Source organism: Physella acuta, unplaced genomic scaffold (assembly GCF_028476545.2).
Source record: "Physella acuta isolate Inbredline_101_S28 unplaced genomic scaffold, ASM2847654v3 ptg001231l, whole genome shotgun sequence".
In the NCBI taxonomy this organism is placed as follows: Eukaryota; Metazoa; Mollusca; class Gastropoda; family Physidae; genus Physella; species Physella acuta.
This window is the reverse complement of record NW_026732747.1, coordinates 30,870-42,813: the sequence shown is the minus strand read 5'-3', so window position 1 is coordinate 42,813 and position 11,944 is coordinate 30,870. Positions and strand designations below refer to the sequence as shown.

Genomic DNA, 11,944 nt, shown 5'->3' with positions numbered 1-11,944 from the left:
CGACCCTTGTTGTGAGGAGGTTGAATGGAGGTTCAAGTGTCACGTCCATCTTTGTGAGATAGAGAGTAGTTTGAGTATGATTAGTGGCAATGTGTGACGCGGTGGGTAAGGAAAGTAGCTGAAAATTAACAGATTGCAAAAAAAATATAAATTAAACACAGCAAAATTAATTTTACTTTTATTAACATATATCTTAAAGCAATTTATTTAAATGTAAAAATAGGTTTTTCTTCGAACTTTTATTTACAGTCGTATTATTTCCCTTGTTTTGATTTGGCTGCTCTCTCCGTGCTGGTTGGTCGTTGCTGCTTGTTGTCTCCCTTGGTAACCGCAGGACGCGGGCCTCGAACTGACGACTTTTTGAACCGGTCTCGTTTGCCTGTCTTTGTGTCCGGTCGCGACAAATTGTCCAGTTTGACTGGTCGAATGAGAATTAAAAATAAAATTTAATTAATAGCATTTGACTGTTTTGAAAAAATACCCATCATTCCTAGATTTATAATTATTGACTGCCCAAAACGGCAAGAATGTTTCATATCATTTAAAATAAAACTTTTAAACCTAAAATATTACTTGCTTAATAGTTAGGGATACTGCATACTTTATACAGTACACAGGGGTGGATTGGTCCGCCAGGTTATTGGGGAAAATCCCAGAGGACCCCAGGGTGGGGGGTTTAGTTTTTTTTTTTTTTTTTGGCTAGCGTTTTACCATTTCTTCACACCAAGGTGTATAATTCAGGCTTCGATGGATAAAATTTGCATTATGAAAATTTCAATCTGGAGGGGGGGGGGGGGGGGGGGGGCTTTCAAAATTTCCCGGACCTCTTCAGTCCACCTCTGATAGTACAAAAGGGTGAGGTCGTATATCACTTATAATGTGTTATATATTGATTGGGAAATGGCCTTGCTCTATACTTTTTCAATTAATTTAATTATATTCAAAATTTAGCGTATTAATATTATCATATGAAGAAATGGGGAGAGAGGAAGCGAGAGTTGCGGTTCTGCTCTGGAATTGTTAAAAAATATGAGTGTGGTGTTTTATGACCGTCATTTTAGCCTTAAAAAATACCCAATGGTACATTACTTATGTTTTATTAGAGGCTTTACATATTCATGCTCGAAGACAACCCATTTTAATTAATTGTATTTACGTAGAATAAATGACACACTGGGTGGACCTTCCCCCCCCCCCTCCCCCAAAGCCTCTAGCTAGCTCCCAAACCTTCCCCTGATACATACCCAAAAGCTCCGGGTTAACCTTCTCTAAGTGGTTGAGTAAGGAGATGTAGCGGTTTGGTCCGTTCTCTCCTTCCCCTGTACAACGACAAGAAATGTAGTGTCATTTATAAAGGCGGCGGCGTTGACATGACATGATTTTGTCATGAGGGATTTCTCCAAAAAAAACATTTATAGGCATATATATATATGTGTGTGTGTATGTGTGTTTCTGTGTATGGATGTCTTCCTTATTGGATTTGACAATGTAAAGTTGTGGTTTTGTATTGAAACCAAAAAGCAATGAGATCTTAATGAGCGCATCATTGCCAATAGTTGTAATTTCACTGAAACAGTAGTTATTTTGTTGGTCCAGGGGGGAGTAGAGAGATTGGTTTCTAACCCCCCCCCCCCCCAAACACCGACAACACACACACACATCCTATCTCCCCTGAGGCTACCGCATCATGATAGCACATTGTACCCCCGAGAAGGAAGACATGCTTCAACTTTTTAAAATTGCAGTTGTATTTCGAAGAGCGTTACAGCGTTCGATCGAACACTTTTGATAGTACAAAAAACGTCGATAATTTCCAAACTTTCTTTTTTTTTTTTTAATTTTAATAATGAATAGATTGTATAACTATAATTTAACTGTATGTCTTTAATAGTGCTTCTTTCAGGCATCCCCCCCCCCCCGAAACACGTCTACTGCCCCACGCAGTAGCGTAGCGAGGGGGGGGGGGCGGGGGGGACATATGTCCCCGGGCGCCGAGCTTAGGGGGCGCCAAAATGGGTTGGAAAAATAAATTGAAAGGTTGAGGGGGGTGCAAATTGAAAGTTTGAGGGGGGGGGGGTGCAAATCAAAATCTCGAGGGGGGGGGGGGTGCAAATCGAAATCTCGAGGGGGGTGCAAATCGAAAAGTTTGTCCCCGGGCGCCGGGAAGGGTCGCTACGCCTCTGCCCCTACGTACGAAATTGAATTGAATTTATATAGAAAATATACTTGTGAGGGTGCAGATTGAAGAAAGAAACACCAATTGTGAGGGTGGGGTGGTAATAGAAACTGCTGCTCTACCAAATGTAATGCAGGGTTGTAGAAAGTTTGTATTATATTTATATTTATATACTAGCCGTCCCGGCCAGGCCCTGCTCTGGCTTCTGTGAAAAACCTTTCTGTTAAAGACCATTACCTGTGTGTTTAGTAATCATCATAAACCCGGCATTGCCCACCCAAACCACAACCAACCAAAACCAAAACAACAAAACGCAAACATAACGCTAACACAATTACAAATACAAACGAAAACAAAAACTTAACAACAAACACAACCACACCCACAAACACCAATACAAACACAAAGAAAAAACAAACAAAAAAGCAAACGAAAACAAAAACCTAACAACAAACCCAACCACAAACACCAATACCAAAAAAAAAAAATCAACGAAAAAAGCAAACGAAAACAAACCAAATCCAAACGCAAAACCAACCAAAAACACAAATACAAACCCAAACAAAAAAAACACAAACAAAAACGAAAAAAGAAAGAACAAAAACGAACCAAATTAAAACGCAACCACTAACGCAAACCCACCTAAACACAAAGAAAACACTAACGCGAACATAAACCCCCCGGGGCGGAATCACCTGTTTTAGCTTAATGAACGACTATAGTACCCCAACTTATTCACAGTCTTTTGCACTCACTTAAACGAACGCGCCTGTTTCAATTTAATAAACAATTTTAATACTCCAAGCTTATCCGTAAAATACCTACAACATTTGCACTTGATCAATCCCCGCTAATTATGTAATTATTTTTTTTCCCAACACCAAAACAAAGTAATTAAAAAGTAAATTATTTTCACGGAATGCAATGGTTTTATAAAGGGAAGTAATTGTGTTTTTCCTAATTTATCAAAGGGAAGTAAGTGCTACAGGACTAAATAAAGACATAATTAGAATTTTTGTAAAAGATGATATTTTTTTTAAAAACTTGTGTTTAATGAACATGCCGACAATTATTACTATAATTTGAAAAATGAAAATTATTTCCCAACACTTTCAATAGTAATTTTATAGCTCATAAATTTAGACAAATGCGCACGATAATTTTCTAACACTTAAATTCGTACAATTCCAACGACATACAAATGCATTACATACAGAACTGAGCTTTATATATTAGATATATATATATATATATATATATATATATATATATATATATATATATATATATATATATATATATATATATATATATATATATATATATATATATATATATATATATATATATATATATATATATATATATATACTCTCTACGGGGATCGATTTTTCTTATGTACGCCTGATACAGTTTAGTGAAATCAAACACACAGAGGCGAGGCCGGGCGGGGGGACATATGTCCCCGGGCGCCGACCTTAGGGGCGCCAAAATGGGTCGGAAAAACAAAGTTTGAGGGGGATGCAAATCGAAAGTTTGAGGGCGGGGATGCAAATCGAAAGTTTGTCCCCGGGAGCGTGGAAGGGTCGCCACGCCTCTGCGAACACAGGTCCGATTCAAGATATTCTATATTTCTTTATTCAACACAAAGCAATCTCCTACTCCTACCCTAACTACGTCCTAAGATCTAACTGTCTACTAACACTATCTAACTACAACTGCACTTCCTTGACAAACTCTAACATTTAATATCAAATTCTACGTCTTTCCCCTAGCACTACCTCTGTCTAACTGCTACCTAACTGCTGACCCATGCTTCACTGCCCATCCTTCGACTCACGTGACCGGTCAGCTCCTGTATTTCTATTGGTCTACCTAACTACGTTATGCTCTGTTTCTGCTATCTTCTACTTGACCTCCAATAACCTAAACTTGCGTCATCATAATACTTTTACCAGTGCCCCCACCCCCTAGAAAATTTAGTTCCCACCCCACGCGAAAGTTTAAAGTGCTCCCCTCCACAACCCCCCCCCTTTCCCCCCCCCCCCCCGTAGAAAAAAGTCAAAGAAACACTGGTTTTTAAATGTTAATTCCTATTACTTTTTAGTATTTAAGTAATATGAGCTGTCATCAAGGAGTTACATTCCAGGTTTAATTTAAGCGTTGTCTGCCAGTGGCGTAGGCAGGGAGGGGTTAGGGGGGTCATAACCCCCCCCCCCCCCCCATAGACCCCTTGGTATATATATAAAGTATGAGGGGGGTGCAAATCGAAAGTTTGAGGGGGTGGGGTGCAAATCGAAAGTTTGAGAGGGGGGGGGGTAAAAATCGAAAGTTTGAGGGGGGGTGCAAATCAAAAGTCTGAGGGGGGGGGTGCAAATCGAAAGTTTGTCCCCGAGTAAAAGATTTAACCCCCCCCCCCCCTTGAGACGATCCTGGGTACGCCACTGTTGTCTGCTTTTGTATTTTATACGTAAACCAGATACATACTTTCTACTCTTATGACGACATAGGTCTCGCGCCCTGTGACGTAATTTGTGGCGTAATCATCCGAGGTTGCTGGGAGATTTTTGACTTGTCCCTCTAGATCCACGAGGTCTAAGATACCTTCGAAAGAAAGGGGAACGTGCTGTCATGGAGTAAGGAAAACTGTCACACGACACAAAGTATGCCGAGGTTAAAAAAAAAGCAACAACCCAAAACAAATAGATGAGTTCTATTTCATCTGCTTTATGGGATTGAAATGATATATTAATAGTAAAATTGTCTGATTCTACCAAGTTTACTTCAACAGGACTTGTATACAGTGATTTAGCTACAAAAAGTACCTAAAATCCATAGGGCAAGCGAAATAGAGTTCACCTGTTTCTGTGACCTCGGCATATGAAATGATAGTGTAGTCAGCAATATACCCAGTCGCCTTTACTTTCCCTAAAGTGAGTCAGGTATCTACAATGGACGTTCTACGGATTTTAAACAGGATTCGAACTCGAGCCTTGCGGGTAAGCAGTCGTATGCTCTACCATTCTACCACGCCGTCCAATACATAGCTACATAAGTACTAGTAAATAGGACGGAGGAGGGGGGGAGGCTTGGGGGGAATTATAGCAACTATGTTTCTGCGGCAGCGTCTCAAAAGCTATTGTAGTGACGTAACTGTTGTTCGTTAAAGCGGTTCGAACCTTCAACAACTTCAGCATTTTTCAACTTTCCTGACATGTATTCTACCAATATATTTGCATATGAGACTCGTCAAAACCAGAGTTTCTTCCAGGCATCTCTTCAGGGGGGCGAAGCCCCCCCCCCCCCCCCCGAAAAACTTTTACCGCCCCCCCCCCCACCCGAACGAAATGAAATTTATATAATTTATATAGAAAATATATACTTTTAACAGTGTCCGCCGCCCCGAAAATTTCAAGTGCCCCCCGGAGAAAAAAGTCTGGAAGAAACACTGGTCAAAACCTGTAGTTTCAAAAAAGGTATACAAGCTTATGATTGTATCAATCAAAATTCCCAGCATGTTTAAAGTGGGTCGATAAAAACAAGAAAATGACGTCATCTTGTTAATTATGCATCGAGCCCGGAAATGAGACGTCACTCATGACATTTTTTTTTAATGAGAACGTTAAAAATAGCCCCGTATCGTAAATCAATCTTGTCGATCATCATCATCATATCATCATCATCATTATATCATCATCATTATATCATCATCATCATCATATCATCATCATATCATCATCATCTCATCATCATCATCATATCATCATCATATCATCATCATATCATCATCATCATATCATCACCATCATATAAACATCATCAAATCATCATCATCATCATCATCATATCCTCATCATCATATCCTCATCACATAAACATCATCAAATCATCATCATCATTATCATATCATCATCATCATCATATCTTCATCATCATAATCATCTTTCCTTTAGGTCAATGACGGAAAATATGGCCCTCTTACGAACCAGATTTTTTTTCTTCCCAATTGTGTTCATTTGTCATTTTTTAGCCTAATGCAGCAGCACACTGTGCTGTTTTTTTTTTTTTAGATTATCCTTTGTGTCGTTTCAAGCATCATTTTTCATCAGGTATGGGGAGAGGAGGGTGGTTGGAGCACTTGAAACTTCCCAAGGGAGGGGGAGTGGTTAAAGTGTCTATTATTTAAATCCATTTTTTTCTACATCGTCGGGAGGGGGTACATTTGGCGAGGGGCGGAGTGTACATTCGGGGAGATACCTGACAGAAACATAGCAACATGGTTGGTTCAAGGCCATTGCCTAACAGAGGCGTAGCGACCCTTCCATATTTATAATGCTAAACTGCAGCTAAAATGAGCTTTTAATTTTTTTTTCTACCCATTTTGGCCACCCCTATGGTCGGCGCCCGGGGACATATGCTCCCCCCCCCTCGATACGCCTCTGTTGCCTAATGACATTAAAAAAACAATAGTAATACTAAGGCTCTACAAGGACAATGCATATTTCGTACAGTAACATGACGGTTCGCCTTTTAACTTTTTCATGAGCTGTCCGTCCAACTACCGGAAGGTTCACACACGGGACTTACTGTCGCCATCACACTCGCAGATTCGTCGGATCCAGTCGACCAAAACGTGTGTCGGACATCTTGGGTTCAGCAACGCTTCCTGGTCGTCTGTCGACGTTAAAAGAAATAATTTTAACGAACTATTTTAATTATAGAGGAAGGCATTTTAACCTTAGAGAACATTGGTAATAACAAATGGACAAAAGCTATGGAAGTAAATTGAAAAAGAAAAGCAGGCTGAAATCGGAGTCAATGGCCTGTATGGCGTATAACAAGTTGAGACGTAAAACTTAATTGTGTTGGATTGAATCCCTTCCAACACTAGAATTAAAAACGAAGAAGAAGAAGGTAATAATAAAGAATGACATAATAGTTTTTCTTAATACTTTATGAATAAGATAGAATTCAATCATGTTTAATGAGAATGATGAGATACCCCCCGATCGTTATTGCTGACTTCGCTGAAAAACGTGTTTATTACTTTTATCATTTTGTCGTAAAAAAGTTTAAAGTAATAAATAACTTAAGGCCATTGTCAGGCATGGAGGGGGGGGGGCGGGCGCCGCCACGCGACAATTATCCCCAAACACACCCAAACGTGCCCCAACGAACCAAACAAGGGTTTAGGGTTGATTTAGATTAGATCTAGAATGAAAGTTTTATGGGAACGCACCCTCCTTATTACAGTATAATTGTTCATAAATTGGTCAATATAAATAGTAATAATTATAATAATCCATACCTCCATATTTGATAACAATAAAACCGGGATCTTGAGAAACTGTGATATGCTCCCTGCTCATGGTGAAACGGAGTAGTTTCCCTTCGTCTTTGCAAAGCTCATCAAATTGTGCCTTTCATTTTTAAGGTACACTAAGTACACACGCCCTTTAGAATAGTAGTTTTTTCCCCTCTTTGTTGAGCTTGATTGATCGACTTTTAAATTTATTTTCTTTTACAAAAAAAATTAATTGGATTCAATTAGATAGACAGTGATATTTAAATCGAACACAGACCAATGTTTCCATTAATACATGTCTTCTTGAACCTGTGGGTAGAACAGAAAACAGAATGTTCTAGTGTTTCATTAAAAAAAAAACAGCAAGCAAATAGAATAAAAACTTATATACTATGAAGCAGCGATCAAGAGAGATTTTTCAACATGACTATTTTCAAAATTAACACAAACCAACATATACCTGCCGTAATTCTAACACTAAAATCTAGCCCTAAGCCTAACCAAGGTGCAAGCGATTCGAATGAGACAGCATATATATATATATATATATATATATATATATATATATATATATATATATATATATATATATATATATATATATATATATATATATATATATATGCATATGTACACACACTCCAAGTGACGTTCACATATCTGTCCACCCAACCTTCTCACAAAATAATTAATCGAAATGAAAACTGATACTTGTTTGTCTTTATACTCTTGGTAAATTCTAGCTATATGCCACTACATATTTCTTAGGCCCTTCACCACATTACCCAAGGTAAAAAAAAATTCACCCCCCCCACCCCAACCCCCATCCTAAATGTATGCCGCCGTTTTTGGACGACCCCTAGTATCATAGTGTAGCTAATGCATAAAAAAATAATCCTGTCTTCTCTCATATTTAATCCACAGACATAGATTTCCACGTAATGCATGTAAAACCCGGCCTTAAAGACGACATACAAAACAAATCTCGCAAGGCTCATCAATAGATACTTTAAGCTTACGCGATCGTTGAATCTACAACAATACTGAAGCACTGTCTAAGAGGTGCACGTACTAAGTCTAAACCTGATAGCAGGCAGCGTAGAGATATAAATCTTTACAAAATGCCACTCAGATATGCGACACCGCCACCCCCAAAACACACACAGACACACACCGCAAATGATCATTAAATTAATCTCGTGGGGCCCCATACAAAAAAGTTGTTCTCGTTTTCGGGTAACCCCGGATTAGTTTTGTCGTGAGAGTTATTCCCCATGAATGCATTGCTTACATTTACAAGAAAAAAAAAACAACTAAATTCTTTACATGCCGTTGTGTAAAATAATATGAAAAAATTACTTTCAATAAAAATAGGTTGTGATCTGATTATAAAAAAAAATGTTATTCGTTCGATGAAATGATTCTTCAGAAAGTTGAAACACTTGAGTCTACTAGATTCCCAGGTAATTAAGACAGCTGTACTCAAAATTGAATTTTTAAAATCGTTAAATTATACATAATGACATATTCTTAGGTAGGGAATATATTGAGCTACACGTGAACAGAGTTTCTTTCAGGCATGTCTTCGAAGGTGCCATCCCCCCTTCACCCCCAAGCACGTCTACATCCACCGCCCCCCTCTACCTTATTCTCGACCGAAATAGAATTTATACATGAAATATAAATATATAATATATATAGTCGGCCCAACTCCCTTTACCAAAAGTATCAAGTGCAACCGCGGGAGAAGAATGTCTGAAAGAAACATCGCACGCGAATGAAACACCGAACGCGAAGAGTGTTTAGAACGCAAATGCGGTGTGTCCCCTTTTGTGATATCAGTTTTCATTTTATTTACTTGCTTTTGCAATAATACAAGCATATAGATCGACGTTGCGCACTATCTGAAAACCAGAATTTAATCAATTATAACACTTTTGAACACAATACTTTTCACTATTTGAACACGGGATTGACAATTATAAACTCGTGAATTCGTATTTTTTGTACATATAATGCTTGTCCATATTCAAGTTTGAGAAAAAATATGAAATGAAATGCATATTTTGATAGTGTACATAAGGATGATTCGGTGGCCTGAAAAATGCGTTACAGAAAACTGCGCAAAAAAAAAGTGCGCAAGGGCATTTTTGTTTTCTAAAATCAACAGAGTTTCTTCCAGGCATCTCTTCGGGGGGGCTTTGCCCCCCCGAAAAAATTTTACCGCCCCCCCGAACGAAATGAAATTTATATAATTTATATAGAAAATATATACTTTTAACAGTGTCCGCCCCCCCGAAGAAAGTTTACCGCCCCCCCGAAAATTTCAAGTGCCCCCCCCCCCCCCCGGAGAAAAAAGTCTGGAAGAAACACTGAAAATCAAGCTTCTACAGACATAAAAAAGAGTGACTTCATGTACATTGTAACATATTAAAACATATTTCCTCGAAATATGACAAAATTAAAGTGTATTCGTGTAATTAGTTTATATTTGCGCATTTTTCTGCTTGCACATTTTTCTGGAAACCGAATGATTCATTTATTCGTATATTCCAGTCAGTTCTCAGGGGGGGATTTGTGAGCATCATAGACATATTTCTTGAAATGTGTATCAGTTGACGTCTAGATTTTATGACGATATGTGATAATGTGTTTTTGTAATTTTCAGCGTCAGTATGTCTTGTAAAATTGTGATTTTTCTTTCTTTAAAAAAATATTGTTTCAGACATGCAATTTACAGCGTCAGTATGTCTTGCCATGTTCGCTTTAGTATTACAGGTTCCATCTTCGGGTTGTGAGGACTGATACAGAAATACAATAGTAATACTTCTTTCTGACATCTACTTTCATTAATTGAAAATTGAATACTTATAGTATTTATATAATTCAAAACGTCTAATTTCAATTATTTTTTAACTTGTGGAGAGTTAATTCTGGGGAAGTCTAAAAGAACAATAACAAAAAACCTGGGGAAAAAAATAGAAGGGGCATATTTTGTCGTGGGGTGGGTTGGGTGTGAGGGTAGGTACTTATAACAAGAGCTCAAATAAATTTAGGACTAAAAAAAGATAATCTAATTTATATGCAGCATGGATCAATATTTAGAGGTAAAAGAGACACGTTAGATAAAACATTTCATACGTTTATACTATACAGCTATATCCACTGCTATTGTCCTATAGATTCTTTTTTAATAATGTTTAAAATATTTTTTTAAATCATAGACAATTTTAGAGGCAATTTTTACAAACGGATGTTTTAATTATGATTAATAGGAAAAGGACTAAAAATAAGATTATTGTATTTAAAAATAATGTGGGTTGGCTATTCGCAATTGAGTTATTTTATAAATTAAAACTAAATAAATATTATTGCTGCTTGATGTGATGCAACAAGACAGGTATTATGCAATATTTAACCAAGTAATTAGTAAGACTTTTAGTTTAAAGTACTTAGCTGGTATACAAACCATCTTCCATGATAGAGAATAACGAAATTAATTCCCCTGAACGAAAATTAATGGATTCTTTTATGCATGTTTTAAGTTAGGGCATGACCACATGTGAGTTTTCATCCTATATGTGTTTCAACAAATATTATTTTTTATATTATATGTTATGTGTTATATGTTATATGTTATAGACATATATATATAGGCATATATATAGACATATATATATATATATAGGCATATATATATATAGGTATATATATATATATATATATATATATATATATATATATATATATATATATATATATATATATATATATACTCAAAATACTATGTACATACCATGATGATTTATACCAAATAATCAGTGTCCGAATAAACAGATAGAGAACAAATACATGCGTTCTCTTGAAAACAAAAACCAAACCTCCAGTTAACGAACGAATGGCACAATACTCTCCGCCACAAAGCTGGTACACGACGCGGCGTGTTTACCCAGCAACCAATCAGCTGACCCGCGGGGCGTAAATTTGGCCCGCTGTGTTAAAAACGTACCTGGCAGAACAAGGGGCATTACTCCCGACAGGAACGGCAACTCGTAAAGGAATAGCATGTAACGCCACCTCCCTTATTGGCATTTCTTGTACTTCCATACAATTGTGTTTTGAATGTAGATCGAACTATCGAAGCATGAAATCAATAATCCGACACCTGCGTCTTAATATCGAAAAAAAATATACGGTAGGGGGTCTAAAAATAAGTCACTTCAGCGAGTGTTATTTTGTCTGTTATATTACTATTTGTGTGAGATCGTATTCTTGATAACTAGCACACAATCACAATTGAAAGATACACACAAGATGGAAAATCTTGTTCTCTCTACAATTGGTATTTCTTTTAGACTATTTTCTCCGTTGGTAATAAGAAGGGAGGGGGGGGGGGGGGGAGCACTTGCAAATTTCGAGCGGAAGGGGCGGACTTAAATTTTCAGGGGGGTGGGGGGGTAGGG

The 11,944-nt window shown here is 37.5% G+C and overlaps 1 protein-coding gene across 2 annotated transcripts; it reads right to left on the bottom strand.

The window, feature by feature from the left end:
• Positions 1 to 165: 165 nt before the first annotated feature.
• On the bottom strand, positions 166 to 11,425 carry LOC131957283 (uncharacterized). 2 transcript variants are annotated; one of them, XM_059322006.1, is made up of 6 exons: positions 11,278 to 11,425; positions 7,485 to 7,790; positions 6,764 to 6,850; positions 4,664 to 4,780; positions 1,245 to 1,319; positions 166 to 418 (listed from the first exon to the last, which is right to left on the bottom strand). In XM_059322006.1, exons 2-6 carry the CDS (start codon positions 7,543 to 7,545, stop codon positions 255 to 257), a joined length of 504 nt encoding a protein of 167 aa, XP_059177989.1. In that variant the 5' UTR covers positions 7,546 to 7,790; positions 11,278 to 11,425; the 3' UTR covers positions 166 to 254. The 2 variants fall into 2 exon arrangements, with proteins under 2 accessions (XP_059177989.1, XP_059177990.1); XM_059322007.1 differs by lacking the exon at positions 11,278 to 11,425 and adding an exon at positions 8,120 to 8,138.
• Between the last annotated feature and the right edge of the window lie 519 nt (positions 11,426 to 11,944).

Excerpts from the sequence above, each read along its gene's own strand:
- LOC131957283 (XM_059322006.1), bottom strand. The coding sequence starts at position 7,545 with ATGAGCAGGGAGCATATCACAGTTTCTCAAGATCCCGGTTTTATTGTT. Across the intron at positions 4,781-6,763 it reads CTGCGAGTGTGATGGCGACA|GTATCTTAGACCTCGTGGAT; the intron begins GTAAGTCCCGTG and ends TTTCTTTCGAAG. Across the intron at positions 419-1,244 it reads GGTTAACCCGGAGCTTTTGG|TCAAACTGGACAATTTGTCG; the intron begins GTATGTATCAGG and ends TCATTCGACCAG.